At 51.6% G+C, this 22,432-nt stretch overlaps 1 protein-coding gene across 5 annotated transcripts in view; it reads left to right on the top strand.

The window, feature by feature from the left end:
- Nucleotides 1-22,432, top strand: part of Tnrc18 (trinucleotide repeat containing 18) — an 89,304-nt gene that overhangs the window by 19,266 nt on the left and 47,606 nt on the right. For 3 of the 5 annotated variants that reach the window (XM_051205203.1, XM_051205204.1, XM_051205201.1), the window contains exons 3-9: nt 5,550-5,705; nt 8,522-8,647; nt 9,571-11,193; nt 20,619-20,715; nt 20,972-21,177; nt 21,397-21,543; nt 21,725-21,915. In XM_051205203.1, coding sequence (XP_051061160.1) covers nt 5,550-5,705; nt 8,522-8,647; nt 9,571-11,193; nt 20,619-20,715; nt 20,972-21,177; nt 21,397-21,543; nt 21,725-21,915 — 2,546 coding nt within the window. The remainder of the gene's footprint in view (nt 1-5,549; nt 5,706-8,521; nt 8,648-9,570; nt 11,194-20,618; nt 20,716-20,971; nt 21,178-21,396; nt 21,544-21,724; nt 21,916-22,432) is intronic. The other 2 variants (XM_051205206.1, XM_051205205.1) reach the window with 1 other exon arrangement.

The following is a 22,432-nucleotide window of genomic DNA, read 5'->3' as shown; positions in this document are numbered from 1 at the left end:
ATGAATGTCATTAAATCTTTGAACAGGAAGCCGAGACACCCAAGTGGGCACTCGTCCTGACTGTGAGTGGGTGGCCCCTTGTTAACCCCACGTCTGAAGCCGTGTTTCTTTCTTGAAGTGCTGGGAATGGAACCCAGGGCTCTATGCATAATGGTTCACACGCTCTATAATTCAGCCCAGCCCATATTTTTTTGATTAAAAAAATATATACATACACATATAAATATATACACATATACATATATACATACATACATACACATTAGTTTTTAAAGACAAAGTTTCTCTGTGTAGCCTTGGCTGTGTGTGTGTATGTAGGCTGGAAAACAACTTTGAGTGTCATTACTCAGGAAGCTGTTCATTTCCTATGAGGCAGGGTCTCTCAATGGCCTGGAGTAGGCTAGGCCGGTTGACTGAGCCTGTCTCTATTTCCTTAGCCTTGGGATGACATGGGTGTGTCACTATGTCTGACTTTGTATGTGTGTGTGTGTGTGTGTGTGTGTGCGGGGGGGGGGGGTGACTTTTCATTACAGGGTTTTTCTGTGTAGCCCTTGCTTTCCTAGAACTCACTCTGTAGACCAGGCTGGCCTCTGGTTCACAAAGATCTGCCCGCCTCTGCTGGGATTAAAGGTGTGCGTCATCACACCTGGCTACATTTGACATTTTTATTTTGAGTTCAGGAGATTGAATTTATGTCTTCGTGCTTGTAAGGCACTTGCTTGACTGACTAAGCAATCGCCTCAGTCTTTATGTTTTTAGGCAGCCAAGACAGGCATTGAACTTGAATATGCTATGTAGAGAGAATTATTGGCTTGTGCCACCTAGCCCAGATGAGTCATAGTTCTCCGTCTATTTTCCTCTGTTAGTTGCTTAGGTGAGCTTAGAATTTACTTTGTAACCTAGGCTGGCCTTGAATTTGTCACCTTCCTGCTTCCTCTTTTTGTGGGATTATAGGCATGAGTCTTTAAAAATAATTTTATTACTTTATGTGATATTTTGCCTGTATGTATGCCTTTCTGTACCATGTGAATGCCTGAGGCCCACAGAAGCCAGAAAAGGATATTGGTTATGAGCCACCATATGGATGCTGGGCACTGAATTCAGGTCCTCTGGAAGAGCAGAGAGTGCTTTTAACCACTGAGCCTTCTCTCCAGCTCCCTGGTTCGAGTCTTACTTATCTATCTATCTATTTATTTATTTATTGAGGCAGGGCTTCTGATGTAGTCTTGGCTGTGTGAACAAGGCTGGCTCCTGACTCAGATCCACCTGTCTCTACTTTCTGAGGACTGAGATAAAGGCGTGTGTGCTGCTACCACTGATTTGAGCCTTAATTTCTTCTTCTATTTTAAATGATTTCTTCAGTTTTATTTTGTGTACAGTGATGTTTTGCCTGCACGTATGTCTTTGTGTGATAGTGTCTAATCCCCTGGAACTGGAGTTCTGGGCAGTTGTGAACTGCCATGTGGTTGCTGGGAATTGAACTCAGGTCCTCTGGAAGAATATCTAGTGCTCTGAATTGCTGAGCAGTCTCTCCAGCCCAGAGTGTTAATTTCTTAATCTGGAATATGAGTAACATTCCTAGGCACCAGGGCTTCAGAATAGTGAGCCAGGATCTGGGAAGGGTCCTGAAGCATGTGGCCAAGACACCTGAGGTTTGGAGGCAAAGAAGGGCTTGCAGCGCCAACACTCCCAAGACAGGGTTTCTCACAGGAACTCACTTTGTAGACTAGGCTGGTCTTGAACTCATAGACAGACATCTGCCTGCCTTTGCTTCCCAAGTGCTGGGATTAAAGGCATGCACCTCCACCGCCCAGTAGAAATGCTTGGAATTTTGATGCCACTTTGAATGTTCTGATCTTGGAAGCTAGTGCTCGGGTGGGATCTTTTGGTGGGAAAGACAGTCACAAGCTTGAGGACCTGATTGCCATCCATCCAGCACCCTTGAGAAAAAACAAAGGCATCACCTGCCTAGAATCCAGGTGCTGGGAAACCTGAGACAGGAGGACCCCTCCATTGTCACAGAAAATAAGATAGAAAGTGATGGAGGGAGACATCTGAGGTCAACTTCAGGATCTGCATGCACAGGTACACATATGAGTGCACGCATGTACGAGTGTGCGCTCGCATGCGCGCACACACACACTATACAAGTCAATGATAGTAGTGTATGAATAACATAGCCACACTTCCTCACGTCTCATCTGGGGAAGGATAAACTGTGGGTAGGGCAAGGGGACCCCCTCAGATCCTGGCCTTGGAGGGCTCACCCAGTCATTTGTGACGACAGCAGGTACTATGTGGCACCCTGTGGCAGACAGGGTGCAAATCATGTTACAGACAGAAGCTTCTTGAATCTTGGTAAATGCATATGTATTTCACACAGCCTGGGGAGATTTAGAGATTGGCTAGGATGACAGGCACAGGTTTGGCAGTGGTGGTTCATGGCTGTGGTCTCGGCACTTGGGAAGGCTAAGGTAGGAGGGCCCCTGACACTGGAGGCCAGGCTTGCCTACATAATGAGGGCCAGGGCTGCTGGGCTACATATCCAAACCTTGTCTCAAAAAGAAAAAAGGGGGGCGGGGCATGGAGATGACTCAGTAGCTGAGAGTGCTGTGCAAGCATGGGAACCCTAGGTCAAATCCTAACACCTAGGATTAGCTGGAAAGACATGTGTATATGCTGAACACAGATATGTACATATGTGTGCTCATCTCCCCCCCCCCCCCCCCCCCGTGAGACTGAAGCTTGGGCGTGGCCTCTGCTTACCCTAGGAATCCCACCTTGCCCCATTTCTTCCCCAAGGAAACTGATTTTCCATGTCCACTCCTTCAGTTTCTAGCCAGGGGACGGGGGAAGACACCTTCATCTCAGAACGTTGTTGAACTGAATCTAAATTAATTGAGATTTAATAAAATAAAACGTAGAGTTCTTCAGTCTCCATAGCTGCATTTTAGATGCTCAGGCGTGACACATGGCCAGTGGCCACCATGTCCCCAAGGTCCTCTCTGTGTTGCCACACGTCTTTAATTTATGTAGCTCTGTACCTGATAGACCCAGCTATGCTTGTGGCTTTGTTGAGAATGTCAGACAGGGTGAATGAGGCTGTGGTCCTAGTGTAACTATTCTGTAGGAGCTCTTTGAAGTGAATGGAACCCAGGGCCTCCATTATAGTAGGCAGGTGCTCTATCACTGAGCCACACCCCAGCCTCTCACTGGGGGATTCTAGGCAGGTGCTCTACCACTGAGCCACACCCCAGCCCCTTACTGGGGGATTCTAGGCAGGTGCTCTACCACTGAGCCACACCCCAGCCCCTTACTGGGGGATTCTAGGCAGGTGCTCTACCACTTAGCCACCCTTCCCTGCTCTTTTTGTCTTTTATTGAGACAGAGTCAGAGTGAAGCTAACTAGCCATGACTCACTCTAGTCCAGAGTGGTTTTGAACTTTCCATCCTCTTGCCTCAGCCTTCTGAGTAGCTCTAATGACTATCCTGTGCCACCACTCCTGGTTTTGAGCCTGGTTTAGGATTGCAACTCCATGGCCAGAGAGCAGCACTGACTTGTCTTGGGACCTCCTCCCCGCCCTACTGTCTTTACCTCCAGTCTGGGAGGCAGTAGCTGAGGTTCCTTGGAGCCCTGATGGTGATGGGAGCAGGAGCCGTTGGTGGCATCCGGGCCCCAACGCTTCTCTGGGTGCTGCTTGCTGGGTTTCACAAGCCCAGGCAGAGGCAGGCCTGCACCCTGCACTTCCGCACACCCTCGGCAGGAAGAACTGGTGGCTGATGTAAGCCTTTGCGCAAACCCCTGGCTACTGGCTTCCGGAGTCTTCTACCCGCCATCTGCCACATCAAGGAGGAAGCCTAGGGCTTGGCAGGGCCCAGAGGTCCTACTTCCCTGGGCTTGAGCTACATGGATGTGTTGACCAGCCACGAGGGCCCTTGGACCACTGGAGTCGGTGCTGGACTCTGGGCTGCAGGAGACGGTGCTGGACTCTGGGCCGCTGGAGTTGGCGCTGGACTCTGGAGAGGGACTGGGCTGCAGTGATGGTGACTGGATATAGACCATGGTAACAGGCATGTGGTCAGAGGGTGTGTGCCGTCTAGTTCCTGCTGTCCCTACTCTGGGGGGTAATCAGTGGGGAAGCGCTGCCTTTTGCTAAGTCAGCTTTTCTGAGTGTATCCTAAAGGCCCCTGAGCATGTATTTTGGGATCCCTTTGAGAGGTGGTCAATGGGCACTTGTGTATAAGGCTTGCATGGGAGGGCTGTTGGGGACTCAGAAGCTGGAATGTGTATATACGTGGGAGGAGTCTGAGTTCCCTGTGGTTGAGACCGGGGCCCCTGGCATCAGAGCCACACACATCCTGTCTATGTGTCTAATGTAATGTTACTTGCATGTGTCGTCTGCAGACAGTGTCCACCTCTCAGGGACTAGAGAAGGCCCTTGTGTGCTTACATGAAGCCCTCCTGTGGAGACTGGCCAGGATGGACACCTGGCAGGTGCTTGGTTAGGGTGCAGGGCCTAGTTATGTGTTCAGGGCTCACCTCCTCTCTTGCAGGGTGTACTGGGGAGAGCTTGAAATCTCCCACGGAACATCTGGTCATTTACTATTATTGTTCCTAGAACTATCATATCCATTATATAATTCTTGTTAAATGCATGCCTCCCACCTGGTTTTTGTTTTTTAGGTTTTTTTTTTTTGGTTTTGTTTTGTTTTGTTTTTGTAGTACTGAAAATTGGATGTAGGTCCCCATGCATACTAGGCAAGCACTCTATATTACACCCTCAGACTGAGGTTGGGCATTTTAGACAGGGTCTCATCAGTTCAGATTACCTGGAATTTACTACGTAGCACATTTTGGCCTTGAATTGCAACAGTCCTCCTGTTGGATAGCAGATGTGAGCTATCGTGGCAGGTTCTGTCTTTGTTAAGCTTTTTTTTTTTTTTTTTGGAGACAAGGGCTAGCTTGAAGTGTGTTCCTGACTTTTGCTGTTTTCCTTTCACCTTGTGATCGCCCCATATACCACACCTCTCAGGTTGGGCTCTGAGATGTCTTGCTGGGTATATGGGGAGTCACTGCTCCTTGCCTATGCCAAGCCATTTCCTCTTTGAGCCTCAGCTTCCCCATTAGTTACATGGGCCCATGGAATCACTGGGACTCTTGCATATCCCAGGGGACTGTGAGGTCCTTGGGGATGTTAGTGTCTGAGCTCCTTCTCCAGTGACTATTGTCCTCCTTACTCGGTGGGTCCCCTGGTAGTCCCTGAGGACAGCACCCCGCCCCCGAATTCCAGACTAGACTCAGACTTCCATTTGTAGCCAGAGTAAAGCCATTCTGGGAGAGGGGGTTCTGGGCCTGGGGGAGAAAGTCTTGCTGTCTTCCTTGGTTGCTATGGTGATTAGGTCCATAGGTTGTGGCCTGGGCTGGCCCAGGGATGCCTTTTGATCTCTGGCAGTGAAAGCCTCATGCAGTTAGGGGTCTTGGGATGGTGGTCCAGGTGGCACAGCCTGATTTGCCGGCTGCCTTACAGGGACCCCCCTTTTCTCTGCAGGCGAGGCCTTCTTGGGCAGCTTTGTGGCCAGCGGGATGGGGCCCTCAGCCTCATCTCAGGGGATCCCGGTATCCCTGCCCTCTGACCTCTCCTTCCGCTCCCCCACTCCCAGCAACCTGCCCATGGTACAGCTGTGGGCTGCCCACGCCCATGAAGGTAAGGAGTGGGCCAGGTGGGAGGGGCTGAGTGAGGGCTGCTGTGCCACTGTCTCAACCATAATGGCAATTTTATGTCCCCAACACCACTCTCGACAACTTTCTCACCGTGGTCTACCTGTCTTCCCTCTAGTCCCCAGTGCTTATCTTGTTACCACAGGGCCTTTGCACAAGCCATTTAGCCTCTGCTTGCAGCCTCTCGCCCCAGCCCACTGGCTCCTCCTTCACAGGCTGCTGAAGCAGTCACTTCTTTCTCTCCCCACTGTTCTGTGGTAGAAGACAGAAGGTTTACCTATTTGATCATTCCCCAGGTGGTGTGCACTTTGAGGGCAGGGCTGGTGTTTATTTAGTGAGATTCCCCCACCTCCCACCCCAACTATGGTGGGAGCCTCATGTCTGGTCACTCAGGCAGTATTGGGGATTGAATGAACCTAAGGCCCATGCAGGGAGGTGTGTCTCTCCCACCTCTGACTCTGGTGGATTTGGGGCATTGGTTGGTTGAGGTTAGCATCCTCACGTCTTCCTGTGGACTCCCCTGGAGTCTGGGATATACTGTAATTCTGGGAGACCCCTATTGTCTGCTTTAGGCTATCTGGGCCATTCCCTACCTACTGGGGTTGGAAACAGAATCAATGTCCATCGGCATTAGGGTATGGGCTGCTGAATTTTGCCTAGCTGTAGCTGGAAGTGTCCCTGTCAGCTGTGGTCTTTCCTGTACAGAAGATGTCGCTAAAACCATTCTTCCAGGGCCTCTTGGGACAGGCGCTCAAATCCATGTCCCCGCCGCTGGGCATTTTGACATGGTCTGGGATGATGGTTGATCATGTGGGTTGGTGTTTGGAGACCCTCCCACTGAGCTCAGCCCGGGTGGGTGGAGAGCAGGAGCCTGGGAGAGCACGGGCCACCTTACCGTGTCACCAGCTCATTTGTCAGGTCTTCCTGGGATGCTGATAGCTACAGCAAACACATACTCCACTGATGTGACCTGGACCTGGGGCTGTGTTCCTGGGCCCCCTCCGTTCCCTGCAGCAATCTGGGGAAGGGGCTCAGGTACCCATCTTGCACATGAGAGCAGAAGGACCCCCTGCATGCAGCTGAGTGCGGTTCATGTTTACCTGTGGTGCTGCAGACTGGGCATCTGTTTAGTTTTACAACTTGCACTGTGGGTTGCCTTGTCTTGTTTTGTTTTGTTTTCAAGACAAAGCCTTGCTACGAAGTGCTGGCGCCTAAAGTTCACTGTGTCAACTGGAATGGCCTTCAGTTTACAGCAATCCTGCCTCTGCTTTTCAAGTATTAGGATTACACACGTGAAGCCAACACTCTGGATGGACAACCCCTATCTATCTATCTATCTATCTATCTATCTATCTATCTATCTATCTATCTATCATCTATGATTTTGCTTACTCTATAGCCCAGCTGGCCTTGAATTCACAGAGATTGACGAGCTTCTGCCTCCAGAGTGGCAGGATTAAAGGTGTGCCCCATCACATCTGGCCTTATTTTTAATTTTGTGACCTGTTCTCACTAAATTGCCCTAGGTTAGCCTTGAACCTCCCTGAGTCTCTTCAAGTAGCCAGAATTACTGGCCTGTACCACCAGGGCATAGCCTGTTTGTGACTATTTGGGGGTGGTGACAGGGTACTGGGGAAATCAGATCCAAGGCTTTTTGCATGTCAGGCAAGCATTCTGAGTACCGTCGTCCCTAACCCTGTCTGGTGGTCTTTTTGTTTGTTTGGTTTTGGTTTTTTTCATGACAGTATCTCTCTGTACTGGCTGTCCTAGAACTCACTCTGTAGACCAGGCTGGCCTCAGGCTCACAGAGGCCTATCTGCCTCTGCCTCTGCCTCTGCGTCCGCCTCCCAAGTGCTGGGATGAAAGGTGTGTGCCACCAATGCTTGACTATCTGGTGGTCTTCATTGTATTGGGTGATGGTGGAGAAAAAGACATCAGCCCTAAAGGCTGGGGACATACCTTGCATTCTTAACCTCAGACTACAGACTAGGGCAAGGGACACTGTGTTGCTCTCCAGTAGGACCCTAGGTAGAATGTAAGAAGTTTTGCCTGCTCCCCCCTCCCCCCAGGGTACGCCTTTCTGGCCCCTTGTGCCTATCACCTGTGGCCACCCTTTTTTGAAGTCACATCACTTTCCCCATGGGTCTCACTGTAGGAACCCTTTCAGGGTTCTTAAGAGGTCATCCTTGCAAGACTGGGCAGCTAGAGATGCCTGAGTTCATGTTCAGAAAAGGCAAACAGAAGACTGAGGCACATAGCAGAGTGAGAGGCCATGAGATCTGCTCATCCGGGCCCCTGCTCTACTGAGCTTGTCTGGGCCGTAGGGTCCAGGGACTTCAGTCAAAGCCAGGTTTCGGTGCAGTTTGATCTCTTAGATGGTGATCTTCTGTAAGTCTGTGTTTGTCTGTTTGTTTGTTTGTTTTGCTTTTAATCTGTAAAATGAGATGATGGAGTATGTGGTCCTCTTAAGGTTGCTTTTGAGTTTTAAATGAGAATAATGGCTTCCGAGTCTCCTTGGTTGGGTGCATTCTAATTTTGATTCTGGGGTATTTGAACTTGTATCCTAGCCCTTGCGAGTTTCCTGGGACTCAAGGAGGGCTTGAAGTGGCAGGGCTTGGAGGGGAACAGTGGCCACCCTGGGAAATGGTATTAACTGCTCAGCTTCCTGTACCAGGTGCCTGATGGGCTACTATGTTTTTTTTTTTTTTTTTTTTCCTCCCCAAGGAAAAGAAAATGCTAGAAGGAAGTTCCCTGTGGGGAAAGGTGATGACTAGTCTAGACCTCTTTGTCTTCTCTCCTTAGGCTTCTCCCACCTGCCCAGCGGGCTGTACCCATCCTACCTCCACCTGAACCACCTGGAGCCCCCCAGCAGCGGGAGCCCCCTCCTCAGCCAGCTGGGTCAGCCCAGCATCTTCGATACCCAGAAAGGTCAGGAGCAGGAGGGGCTGGGGCTGTTCTCTGGCAGGGAGGGGGGTGCAGAGTGATTTCCTGGGGTTTCTGGAGGGCGGCTCTGCTCTGCAGGATTTCAGGTATCTTCCATGTTGTTTTTTACCTCTTTCTTGGGGGGTTCCCTAGAATGGAGCCCAGGGCCTTGAGGTGCTAGGAAAAGGCTCTGCTGCTGCCCAGCCTCTTTACCAGTATTCTTTTCTTTTCTTTTCTTTTTTTTGAGACAGGGTTTCTCTGTGTAGCCCTGGCTGTCCTGGGACTCACTCTGTAGACCAGGCTAGCCTGGAACTCTGGAATTTGGAGATCTTCCTGCCTTTGCCTCCTAAATGCTAGGATAAAAGGCTGCCCTGTGTTATTTTTTTTTCTCCTTTTTAAACCAATGATTGAATTCTCTCTCTGTCTCTGTCTCTCTCTTTGCAGTTCTTCCTTCATTCCAGCTTTCTCTTTTCTTTTACCCACAGCCCTCCACCCCTTTCTCTCTCTTTCCTCAGGTAGCCCATAGTGGCGTAGACCTTGCTACATAGCTAAGAATGCCCTTAAACTTAACACCCACCTGCTTTTACCTCTTGAATGCTGGGTGGTCCTCAATATGCCTTTTTGAGACACAGTTCTGAAGGCCCCTCACCCATCACTGTGTTACCCACAGCCTTTAATAAGCCCTGGATAGCTCTGAAAGCAGCCTTCGGCCTCTCTCCCTTTACAAATGAGGGTATAGGCCCTGGGAAGATGAGATGGCTTAAGTCAGGTTTCCACTTATCTTCCAGCCATGCTGACCCTTCCCTGGGAAAGACCAGGTCCCTACACACTGTGTCTCTAGGGTGCCATACACCCTTGGGTGAGGGGAAGGAATCTTGGGGTTAGGAGTGGGTAATGATCCTGATTCACTGTGGCCTTTTCCTCCCTAGATGGCTTCTACCTGCCTGCACCTGGGACCCTGCGCTCTCACACACCCTCGTCTAGAACCCCTGGGGGCCACTCCTCAGGTGGTCCGGCCAAAGGCTCCTCTCGGGAAGGTTCGAGCAAGGATCGCTCAGGCCGTGGCGGAGATCCCCCTCCGTTATTTGGCAAGAAAGACCCTCGGGCACGTGAGGAGGTGTCTGTGCCCCGTGGCGTGGTGGACTTGACCCAGGAGGCCCGAGCTGAGGGCCGCCAGGACCGTGGGCCCTCACGCTTGGCTGAGCGCCTGTCGCCCTTTTTGGCGGAGGCCAAAGCCAAGGGCGCTTTGCAGTCGTCCACCTTGAGCCTGTGCAATGGCGCAGTGGACGCAGGACTGGTGGCTGAATTGGGCCGTGGAGGTGCCAAGGAGGTAGCCAGGCAGGAGGAGAGTGCTCGGCTGCTACGTCGGGCTGAAGCTCTGCTGCCCACAGCCAGGCCCTGTGGGTCTCCGCTACCACCGCCACCACCACCACTACCCCCCAAGGGTCCCCCTGCCCCCCCTTCCTCGACACCAGCTGGTGTCTACACCGTGTTCCGTGAACCAGGCCGCGAGCACCGCGTGGTGGCGCCCACCTTTGTGCCTTCTGTGGAGGCCTTTGATGAGCGTGTGGGACCCATCCAGATAGCATCCCAGGCTCGAGATGCCAGGGCCAGGGAACGTGAGCCAGGCCGCCCTGGGGTCCTGCAAGGGCCCCCTGGATCTCCACGACTGGAGCGACCAGAGGTTCTGCGGGAGAAGAGTTCTGTCATCCGCTCCCTCAAGCGTCCACCTCCATCTGACGGACCCCCAGCCCGCTCCTCCCGGTCCTCCCCGGATGCTCGCACCTACCTGCCCCCTAAGGAACTACTCAAGCCTGAGGCTGATCCAAGGCCTTGTGAGCGTGCACCCAGAGGGTCTAGCTCCTCAGCTGCCCAGCAGGCTGCTAAGTTCTTTGGCCTCGAACCATCCCGACCCCCTGGGCCGGAGCATAAGTGGAAACCCTTTGAACTGGGCAACTTCGCCACCACGCAGATGGCTGTCCTGGCTGCCCAGCACCACCATGCCAGCCGAGCCGAAGAGGAAGCAACTGTTGCCACAGCATCCAAAAAGGCCTACCTGGACCCCGGGGGTGCAATTCCCCGTGCCTCAGCCACCTGTGGCAGGCCTGGTGCTGACCTCCACCCTGCTCACGGACCTGGAGAGGCCTCAGCCATGCAGAGCCTCATCAAATACAGTGGTAGCTTTGCTCGGGAGGCCGTGGCTGTGCGCCCTGGCGGCGGTGGGAAGAAGAGCCCCTTTGGAGGCCTGGGTACCATGAAACCTGAACCTACACCTACATCGGCAGGTCCCCCCAGAGCCCAGGCCCGACTTACACACCCCGGGGTCCCTACAGCTGGAGGCGGGCGGCAGCTGAAACGGGACCCAGAGAGACCTGAGAGTGCCAAAGCCTTTGGGCGGGAGAGCTCTGCTGCCCAGGGGGAAGCGGAAGTGAGACACCCGCCAGTGGGCATTGCCGTGGCTGTGGCGCGGCAGAAGGACAGCGGGAGCAGTAGCCGGCTGGGGCCTGGGCTGGTAGACCAGGAGCGCTCTTTATCACTGAACAACGTCAAAGGTAGGTGCGGGGCTCCTACTTTTGTTTTCTTGGAGTGGTACCTGGGGTCAAACCTGTAGGATCTCTAATGCACAAGATAAGTGATTGCTCTGGCATTGAGCTGTGTCCTGCCCCTTCTGTTATTTGGTGGGGCGGAGAGGGGAGGGAATGGGAGATGGGACAGTTTTATATGGATTCCAGCTCATTTGGTAGCCAAGAATGACCTTGAACTTTTGATTTCCCCCTGCCTCCACTTCCTGAGTGATGGGACCATTGGCATATGACACTGGTTCATACAGAGCTTCGATGGACCCTAGGGTTTTCTGCGTGCTATGCAGGCATTCTAGCAATTGACTAACACCCCCCAGTCCCCCCATTTCTCCTTAAGTTGCCCAGACTAGAACTTGCTCCATAGCCTAGATGGGCTTTGGACTTGTAGTAGTTGGGATCACACCAGGCCCAAGCCCACTCTTCTTCAGTTTTAATCTTTGGGTGTGAGTGTGGGTACAGGTGCCGTGGGCAGACGTGGAGGTCAGAGGGGCAACCTTGGATGTTCCTTTCAAATTCTACTCTGAGACAGGCTCTCTTATGATATTTACCTATTTTGTGTGTGTGTGTGTGTGTGTGTGTGTGTGTGTGCACGTACACACACACACACACACACACACACACGAGTACACCACAGTGCTCATGTGGAGGTTAGGGGACAAGTTGTGAGTTCCTCTTCCCTGTGGGTTCTGGGGATGGAACTCAGGCTTGGTAGCAGTGCCTTTACCCGCTGAGTCACCTCACTGGCCCGAGACAGTTTCTCATGTGGGGCTGCAGATACCACGCTTGCTGGCCCAGGACCCTCCGGATTCTCTTCTCCATTTTCTCTCTGGTAGTAGAGGCTGCCTCGCCCAGCTTTACATGCTTCTGTGGGATCCGAACTCAGGTCCTCAACTTGTACTTTGTTTTCTCAGTCCCTCATTCTTGGTTGTGCCTGTCTCATTGTCTCACATGGTTTCCGGCCCCCCCATGTGATCCTGGTTAACTTGGAACCTACTATGTAGAGCAGACTGGCTTTGAACTGATAGACATCCACTTGCTTCTGCCTCTGGAGTGCTGGGATTTAAGGCATATGCTACCACCACTCCTGGTGGTTTCCTACTCTTTGCTTCCAAGCCTCCCTTCCTTATAACCCCACTCCTCCCTCCTAGTACTGCTTGCCTGTCGTGACTGCTATTGAAACTTTGATTGCCTTTCCCATTATCCATATAGACGTGTAGAGTGCAGAAGAGGAGAACGAAGAAAAAGACCATTATGTTTTCCCAGCACCCCAAATGCTTTCCTGGCTTTCCCTGAATTCATTTTCCCGTGCAATTTGTGTCTACCTGCAGAGTGGCCAGCCTGGCAAACGGTCTTGGTCTTATGTGTCGTTCCCGCATCACAGTGTGGGTTGTTTCTCCCGAGATGGCGGGCTCTTTACAAGTATCATTTTTTTTTTTTTACGGCCTTTAATATTCCGTGGAGAGCACATGCCAGCAGGTTCCCTAGTTAGGTTTCCGTTCCCCGGTGGGCATTTTAAGTTTCTGCCTGCTCTCTTTTGTGTCGAGAACGCCTTGTGGAATATTTTTGCACGTAGTACCCCTGTGCTGTTTTGAGTCACTTTGTTTTGTCCTAGAGATTTCTAGGAATAGACTCGATATATGCCTCTGACTCTGAGTCCTCCAGTTGCATAGAGCCGGGTGTTGCCTTATTCAGTGCTGCTAGTGTGCTGGGGCTTGGAGCACAGTAGGCATTGGGTAAACAGGTGAATGGTAGAGGCGGCTTCCTGACCAACTTCAGTGAGTGCTTTTTAAGTGAAGAAACATATGCATGTGTGTGAATGTATATCATATGTGTGCTGGTGCCCACAGGTGTGAGAAGGGGCTGTTATATTCCTTATACCCGATGAGTTGTCCCACCAATGCCCTGGCTGCTACTGCTGCTTTTTTTGGGGTAATTATTGTTATCAGTGTGTGTGTGTGGGTGCGCGCATGCAAAAGTATGAGTGTGAGCATGCAAGTGTGAGTGTGTGAGAATGTGTTGGCCATGTGCACATATAGAAGTCAGGGAACAACTTTCTAGAGTTGACTCTTTCCTTCCACCCTAGGTTCCGGGGTGAAATTCAGGTCAGCAGGTTTGTGCGGCAAGCCGTTTTATCCGCTGGATTATCTCCCTTAGCTTTTTTTTTGCCACTTCTATTTTCTTATGTACTTACTGGTGTGAGTGTGTGTTTGAGTTCGTGTGTATATGTGGGCATGTGTGAGCCACGTTGCACTTTTTTAAGGTCAAAGGACAATCTTGGGTGTCAGTCCTAGCCTCCCTTGTTTGAGGAGGGTCTTTTGTTTGTGGCTGTGTAGGCCAGGCCAGCTGGGTTGTGGGCTTTTGTGGGGGCTGCCCAGTCTCCATGTCCTATCTCACTGTAGGAGCTCTGATAAAAGGTTGTGTTTTGGGGATCTGAACTTCTGTCCTCATACTTGCGTGTTGAACACTGTATCTGTTGAACTCGCTCTGTAGACCAGTCTGGGCTCGAACTCACAGAGATCCACCTGCCTCTGCCTCCAGAGTGCTGGGATTAAAGGCGAGCACCACCACCGCCCTCCTTTTTTTAATTTTCCTTTGATACAAGGTCTTGTTAATAGCTGAGGCTAAGCCCAAAGTAGCCTCAAACCTGTAAGCCCCCTGCCTCAGCGTCCCTTACAGGTGTTAGCCACCACACTGGGCTGCGCTTCTCATCTGTAGTGAGGTTGAATCTTTTTTCAGAACTTGGTAAACTGGCTGTTGTTTGAGCTCTCTTGTATTTTGGAGACCTATCGTCTGGTGTTCACTGAGCTCTGAATCTGTCAGCCAAGGGCAGAGCCCTCTGCCTTGCTAAGAGCCTGTGGCTCAGGCATGACAACTGCAAGAGTGTGCCCTGGTGAAGGCAGGCGAAAGGGCATGCCCAGCTGCTCCGCCGTTGTGTGGCGTTTCAAGGCAGGCATTGTCACATGCCCCCAGCTTCTTCTCGGACCACAGTCCAGGGCCACCCACGGAGCTCTCTTGTTGCAGCTTTTCCAGTCTAGACACCCATAGCTTTCCTGGGACCTTGTAGACACTGCTGCCATTTCCTGGGTTCTCCCCTCCCCAGCTTTTCTCCTGCTGCCTTCTGGGTCCACAGTCTTCTTAAGTAGCTCCCTCTGCGGCCTCTCTCCTGGACTGATTTCAGCCCTGTTTCCCAGATAGCCTAGCAAGGCCAGGTGTCTGGTGTCACTCTGACTCATTTGTAGTGCCACTGTCATTCAGGTTTCAGGGCCTCACCCTGCTTCAGGGCTGGAGGACTGCTCCTGGGTCTTTCTCCTCGCCCTTTTTTATTTTTCGGAGATAGGGTTTCACTGCCTAGCCCTAATGAGGATCTCATTATACAGACCAGGATAGCCCTGAACTCACAGAGCCCCTGCACTGACATACCTGGCTCCTAGCAGTATCTTTACACCACCCAGTGCTCCAGCTGGCCCATGCTTGGTTTCCTGGTAGAACATCCCATTCCCATGTTCACTGTCCCTGGCTAATCCCTGAATGTTCCTATGTCTCTTGAGAGCATCTGAGCCTTTGGACTTTGAATTAGGATGTGGCTCCTCATCTGCCGTCTTTGAATCCTTCCAGCATACAGGTCCAAGTGAAGGGTGCTTAGTGGATGTTTGCTGACTGACTAAAGGATCTTTTGTTTTGAGCCGAGACACCTAGCCAAGGAAGCCGTCCTCTGATGATGGGGGTGGTGTTTGCAGCAGCCCCTGCTTATTCTGGGTTGGAATGATAGGGGACAGGTCTTCTACCCTGAACAGGGTTCTTGTGACATGGCATGGTACTCCTCTTGTGTAGGGTGGCTTACGATGTGTCCAAAATGCCCGTGCCCACCAGTGTCGTGTGTGTGTGTGTGTGTGTGTGTGTGTACACACGCAAGAAGAGAATGTAGTTTGAGTTTGGGCTGGAGAAGTTTTTTGTCACTGATGATTTTTTTACTCCTGGGAATGAAAACCACTGTTGAATGTACACTGCCTGCTTGCTGACTCAGCCATGCCCTAACCCCTTACTGGGGGATTCTAGGCAGATGTTCTACCAATTGAACCACTTCTCCCAGCCCCTCACTGGGGGATTCTAGGAAGGTGCTCTGTCCCTTAGCCATGCCCCAAACCCCTCACTGGGGAACTCTAGGCAGGTGCTCTACCACTGAGCCACACCCCAGCCCCTCACTGGGGAATTCTAGGCAGGTGCTTTACCCCTGAGCCATGCCCCAAGGCCCTCACTGGGAGGTTCTAGGCAGGTGCTCTACCACTGAGCTACACCCCAGCCCCTCACTGGGGGATTCTAGGCAGGTGCTCTGTTGTTGATCTCCTTTTCTGTTCCCTCTCTTGCTTACTCACTTAGCTCCTCATGGCCTCCTCACTGTTTCTTTGTAGGTTCCTGTCTCAGGGTTTTTGCAGGTGCCTTTCCTTCTACATATCTACATATGCTTTTCTTCCAGACATCTATTCTCCCTGACATTTACTGTTTGTTGATTGCATTTCTCTCTGTCCCAGAGTTATGTAGAGCTGTGGATGGCACTGTTGGAACCTGAGCTGTGCAGTGCATACACCCCATTGCAGGTAGCCAGATGGGGAACCATCCACAAGCAAAATGGTCATGCTATGATCAATGCAGTGAGAGAGATGGATGAGGAATGTTATAGAGGAGAGGCGGTCAGGGTAGTTCATTCCTTCCTGGAGGAGATGGCAATTGAAGTTAAAGGTGTGTTGAGTATAATCTACTGGAAGGGGATTCTGCATAGAAGGAAGAGAGTGTCCCTAAGGTGGGGGAGGGATGTGCATGATTGACATGCAGAGATTGGGGGGGCACCTGGAACCCGTGATGTTGGCCCAGGGTAAGGGTTTGACTCTGGGGTGACCGTGGACAGTGAACTGTGAACAGGCCATGCCTGTTACAGAGCGAAGTTGGTAGGGGTGGGAGCCCCTCAGAGCATGAGGTCAAGTGTGGCAGTCATATCACATTTCTTTGGGAGCCAGCCAGTTTGCAGAGAGTGGCCTGGAGCGCTGCCTAGTGGCCCCAGGCCTGGAAGCTGCTCTGAGTTGGTGTGTAGTGGCAGGTGACACTTGGGACAGGAAGTAACCTAGGGCAAATCAGTCACGGTGTACAGAAGACTTGTGACCCTGAGCCTAGGCTACACTCCAGGCACCTCCCTTTTCTGGGGCTCCAGCAGCAAGCTCTGTACCTGCAGCTGGTCTCAGACACAGAGACCGGTGGCACGTGCCTTCCCAGATGGCTGAGCCCTTGGGAATATGTGAGCCTGGTTGACATGGCGTCTCCCCTGGGACAAGGAAGCATGAGCTGAGGCTCTGATTTCTAGGCACAGCTGTGGAACACTAGGTGGCTTTCTGCCTCAAACCTGCTGTTCCCTTCTAAGCTACAGTTTCTCCATGGTTCCTGGGCACAGTCTCTTCTAGTTCTGGTGTGTGTGTGTGTGTGTGTGTGTGTGTGTGTGTGTGTGTATGCATGTATGCATGTATGTGAAAGGCTTTTTTTGCGTATGGATGTTTTGCCAGGATGTATGTCTGTGTATCACATGTGTGCCTGATGTTCTCAGAGGCTACAAGAGGGCTTGTAGCCTCCAAGTGGTTCTGAGTGGCCCTGTGGGTGCTGGGAAATGGGCCTTCTGCAAGAATAGCAAATGTGTGTAACTGCTGAGCCATCCCTCCAGCCCCCACCTTGTCTTTGGAGATGGCCCACTGCGGATCCTCCTGTCTGCCTCCTCCCCAGGGCTGGGATTACAGGTTTGTGCTCTTACGTTCAGTTCATTCCTCATTTATTTATTTATTTATTTATTTATTTATTTATTTATTTATTTATTTATTTATTGGCTTTTTGAGACAGGGTTTCTCTGTGTAGCCCTGGCTGTCCTAGAACTTGCTCTGTAGTCCAGGCTGGCCTAGAACTCACAGAGATCCACCTGCTTCTGCCGCTTTAGGGCTAGGATTAAAGGTGTGCACTAGCATTGCCTGACTTGTCTCCCCAGCTCCTGGTTGGTCCAGCCACTCTTGTGTTGTTACTCTGCTTGGTGGCGGGGGTGGGGGGGTTATCATTATCTTAGTTATTTCTCTGGTTGCTATAATGGAATGCCCACAACAGAACTTAAGGAAGAAAGGAGGCCTTTGTTTTGGCTCACAGTTTGAGCGTGCAGTCCATCACGGTGGGGAAGGTGTGGAGACAGTGGGAAGCATCTGGCCATGTTGCATCTGTGGTCAGGAAGCAGAGAGAGATGCATGCTGGGGCTCAGCTCACTTTTTCCTTTAGAACTTTACTTGTTGATGTATGCACATGTGTCTGTGTGTGGGAATGTGTATTCCGGTGCATGTGCTGTCTGCATGTGTGGAGACTATCATCCTCTGTTCATCTTCCACACTATCTTTGAAGCAGGGTCTGTCTCTGAGGCTGGAGCTCATGTCGTCTTGGCTCACCTGGCAGCCAGGCAGCCCCAGTAGTCCTTTGGTCTCCAGTCCCTTGGAGCTGTGGTGTGTGCAAGACGCTGGGCTGGTTCCATGGATACTGGGACCCAATCTTTGGTTTCTTATAATGAGAAACAGGTCCTTTTAAGTGCAGAGCTGTCTGTCCAGCCACTTTCTTCTCTTTTTACACTTACTTATATGCATACACACATATATCAAAGTCAGTGAGGGCAGTTTTCAGGCATCTGTTCTCTCCTTCCACCACGTAGGCCCTGGGGATCGAACTCAGGCTGTCAGGCTTGCCTACATTACCTACTGCGCTGTCCCTGGCCATCCTGTTCTTTATTCAGTCCAAGTTAGCAACCCAGAACATAGTTCTGCCTACATTCAGGAGTGAGTCCTACAACCTCTTAAAAAAAACCTCTGTGGAAACCCCTCATAGACATGCCCAGAGATTTGCCTGCTGGGTGAGTCTAGATCCTGTCACATGACCGTGTTAATCATCACAGGAGGGTTCCGGTTAGTGGGAAAACTCCATGGCTTCAGAGGCAAGGAGTGTCCCAGCTGCCGCCACCCCCCCCCCATCTGCAGGTGGCATCGCTTCCTGCTTTTTTCCTCCCCTTCCTTTGCTCAACAGTTTAGATGAAAGTTTCTGTCATCCTGCCTGTCCATTGGCCAAAACAGCTTTTATACATCAACCAATAAGAGAAACATATATTCATAGCATACAGAAAGATATCACCTATCACTCCAGTCTGGTCACTTTGTTCTCGTGTAAGTAAACAGCTTGGTCAGTGCTTGTATGAACGGTGGCTCGGGAAAAGGGTCCTTCAGGTGGTCAGGGACACCTCCCTCCCCTGCCCCACATCTGTCCACTCACCACTTAAAATTGATCAGGGTTTTCCAGTGTTGGGCCTGTTTTTTATGTTCTAGACAGCCCTGAGCTTCATTCCAGGTAGACTTGCTGGCCCTACTTCATGTGCCTCGAGGGGCTGGCCCTGTCCCATACTAGGCTGTTATGCTGTGTGTAGCACATTTGGTCCTTGGATGTCTGGGCTCATGTAGCTATGCTCTCTCCCAGCCACTGTCCTGTGCTCTGGATGGCTGCATCTCATCTTCCTGTGGAAACCAGAAGGGTCTGCGGTCTCTGAGCTCATCTTGGACAGTGCTCTTCAGGACTCTGAGGTTTTAGGGGTGCAGGGAGATAGATGAGGTGCAGGATCTCAGTTGCTACATCTCAGGTAGGACCTTGGCCTGTGAGGATCCTGAACATGGCCTACTCTAGACCCTGTGTTAGGGCTCTGGGTCATCTGAGACATTGCTGGACCAGGCCAGGGATGGCTACTTTGTATCATCACATGATCAGTGTTATTTATTGATTTACCGAGACAGAGGCTCATGTAGCCCATACTGGCTTTTGATTTGCCATGTAGCAAAGAATAGCCTTGAACTTAAAATCTTCTGTGTGTATAAACCATGCCTGATATCCCCAGGAGTGGGGGGTAGGGGTGGGGAGGGATTTGAACACAGGACAAGCAGCTTACCAGCCAAGTCACATTTCCCAGCTCCTTCTCCTTTATACCATTTGTTTATTTATTGTGTGTGTATGTGTGTGGGCATGGACATGTCACCCCATGTGTGTCAAGGTCAAAAGGCAATGTATAGGAGCTGCCCCACCCACTCTCCCTCCCACCATGTGGGTTCTGGGGATTGAACTCAGGTTATCAGACTTGGCAGCAAGCTTCTTTAAATGCTGGGCCTCCTTTTTTTTTTCTTTTCTTCTTTCCCCTTGTTAATTTTTATTTTATTTTTGGTTTGAGACAGGGTTTTCTCTGTGTAGCTTTGTAGATCAGGCTGGCCTCGAACTCACAGAAATCTGCCTGCCTCTGCCTCCCGAGTGTTGGGATTAAAGGTGTGCGCCAATACCCACCTTTAAATGCATTTGTTTGGGCTGGAGCAATGGCTCAGTGGTTAATAGGGCTTTTTTTTTTTTTTTTTTTTTTTTTTTTTTTGTGGGTGATCCACAACAGTCCCCATCTTACAACCATCTGAAACTCCAGTTCTAGGGGATCCAGCAATCCTCATCTGAGCTCATGGAACATCAGGCAGGCATGAACATAGTACATGTACATACAAGCAGGCAAAACACTTGTATGCATAAAATAAAAATGGAAAAAAAAGACATTTATTTTGTGTATGTGTATATACACATCTATATATGTGTATATATAGACATGGGCATGCCACCGTGGACATGTTGAGGTTAGAGGTCAACTTGCAGGAGTCTGATGTCTTTACCTTGTGGATTTAGAGGATTGAACTCTGGTCTTCAGTCCATGTAGGAAGTACCTTGATCCACTGAGCCTCCTCTCTGCCTTTTTTTAAAAACGGACAGGATCTTACTTAACCCAGGCTGGCTTTGAACTTACATCTGTCCTCCTGCCTTACTCAACCAAGTGTTGAGATCACAGGTGCGTGCCGCTGTGCCCAGTTGCTTGATTTTTATTTTTTTGTTTTTTGAGACAGGGTTTCTCTGTGTAGCCCTGGATGTCCTAGAACTCACCCTGTAGACCATGCTGGCCTCGAACTCACATAAATCCCGAGCCTCTGCCTCTTGAGTGCCGGGGTCAAAGGCGAGGGTCACCATGCTTGTGTTTGATAGATTTTATTGTGTTTAAACTTGTGTCTGCTGGTGTTGTTCTCACCACAGCTGTCAGTCAGTATGAGTAGCAGGCAGGCTCCTGGGGTGCGAGGGATGACTGGAAAGTTTCTGGGTCAAAGATTCCTCAGTGGGGTTTAGGGATATAAGGATCTGTGTTGCTGGGAGAAAGATCCTCACAGGGCATTGCAGGAGGGCACTGTTGGGTGTGGGGGGGGGGCAATGATGGGTGGAAGATGTCATTCATGAGAGGCTGGCAGGGCATTCACTGCTGCCTTTGGCCCCAGGGCATGGCCGGACTGAGGATGACTGTGATCGAGCCAGACACCGGGAGGATCGGCTGCTAGGGACGCGGCTGGACCGGGACCAGGAGAAGTTGCTCCGGTGAGGGCTTGGGGGACCTGAGAGCAGGGCTTCTGGGGTAAGGGTGATGAGTTGATCTCTGAGTTCCACCATGGTCCTTGAGAGTCAAGCCCCCTTGGGCTTGACCATCCATGTGACTCGTGTCCCCTGCAGCCAGTAGGGAAGAGCCTCAGCCATCCCCAGGCTCACCCTGTCTGCTTCCTGGGCTGTATCCCTTTCTTCCCCTCCCCGTTTCTGGGCCACCAGCTATTCCCCATGCCTCTGTTTCCCTTTGCAGAGAAAGTAAGGAGTTGGCTGATTTGGCCCGTCTACACCCCACCAGCTGTGCTCCTAATGGTCTGAACCCCAATCTCATGGTGACTGGGGGCCCGACCCTGGCGGGCTCAGGACGCTGGTCTGCTGACCCCGCAGCTCACTTGGCGGCACACCCTTGGCTGCCTCGCTCGGGGAGCACACCCATGTGGCTTGCTGGACACCCTTACGGTGAGTGGAGCTTCATGGGGTTTCTCTCCTGAGGGAAGGCTGGGGCCAGCTTAATCTTTCTCAGCTTCCCCAGCCATGGTGGGACGGTCAGACCTGTCCCTAGTCTGCCCACACCCTTTAGTGTTCTTTTGGGATTCTCAGTGGTGATCAGGGACTATGGTGCTGTCAGTGGGCCTGGAACTTCCTGACGTTGATGTGAACTTGGGTTTCTCCCCCTAGGCCTGGGACCTCCCTCTCTTCACCAGGGCATGGCCCCCGCCTTCCCACCCGGCTTAGGGGGTTCCTTACCATCAGCTTACCAGTTCGTCAGGGATCCCCAGTCTGGCCAGCTGGTGGTTATCCCTAGCGATCACCTGCCTCATTTTGGTAAGTGATTTTTCTGGCCTCCCGTGGGGTGGGGTAGCTCTGCATATGGGGTGGGGAAGCCACAGCTCTGGCGTTGCCTGGCTGTCTGCATTGGACCTCAGCATCTCCCTCTGGAAATGGGGTGGTAGCCCGCAAGGAGCTGGGCCGTGTGTGCAGCGCCCCCTGTTGTCTGTCTCCACAGCTGAGCTGATGGAGCGAGCGGCAGTGCCTCCTCTCTGGCCAGCCCTGTACCCACCGGGCCGCAGCCCCCTGCACCATGCGCAGCAGCTGCAGCTCTTCTCTCAGCAGCACTTTCTGCGGCAGCAAGAGCTGCTGTACCTGCAACAACAGGCAGCCCAGGCTCTGGAGCTGCAGCGGAGCGCACAGCTGGTGGTGAGTCCTGGCCCCTCGGTGGGAGGCACACACCTCAAGCTGTACAACTTGAGAGTGGCAGTCAGGGAGGGCTGCCTGAAGGAGGCAGCATGTGGACAGGAAAGATCAGGTAGGAAGACCAGGGCGTGGTAGACAGCATCCACTAGGGACAGGACCCAGTGAGCACTGGGAAAAACATGACAGGGGTGACCCGTAGATCGGAGATGCTTCAACCGGATACCCAAGGGATCTCAGAGGCCCCTCTGTCTCCAGACGTAGTTGCTCTGGAGTAGTCAGTTGGGTGGTACAAATATTTTTCAGGCTCTGTGTCCTCCAGCAAGTGACTTAACCTCTCTTGTCTTAGTTTCTGTTTACAAGAAAAAGAGCTAGTTTGGTCAGTTACTTAGCTCTTAGGTCCAGGAGCCGAGTGAGAGAGAGAGAGAGAGAGAGAGAGAGCGCAGCTATCTTTAGTGTGTTGGGTACTAGCTGCGGGGCCCCAGTGAATACTGGCTGTTTGTAGAGCTAAGTTTAACAGTTT

This window comes from Phodopus roborovskii, unplaced genomic scaffold (genome assembly GCF_943737965.1).
Source record: "Phodopus roborovskii unplaced genomic scaffold, PHOROB, whole genome shotgun sequence".
Taxonomy (NCBI): Eukaryota; Metazoa; Chordata; class Mammalia; order Rodentia; family Cricetidae; genus Phodopus; species Phodopus roborovskii.
This window is presented reverse-complemented; position numbering and strand designations above follow the sequence as displayed.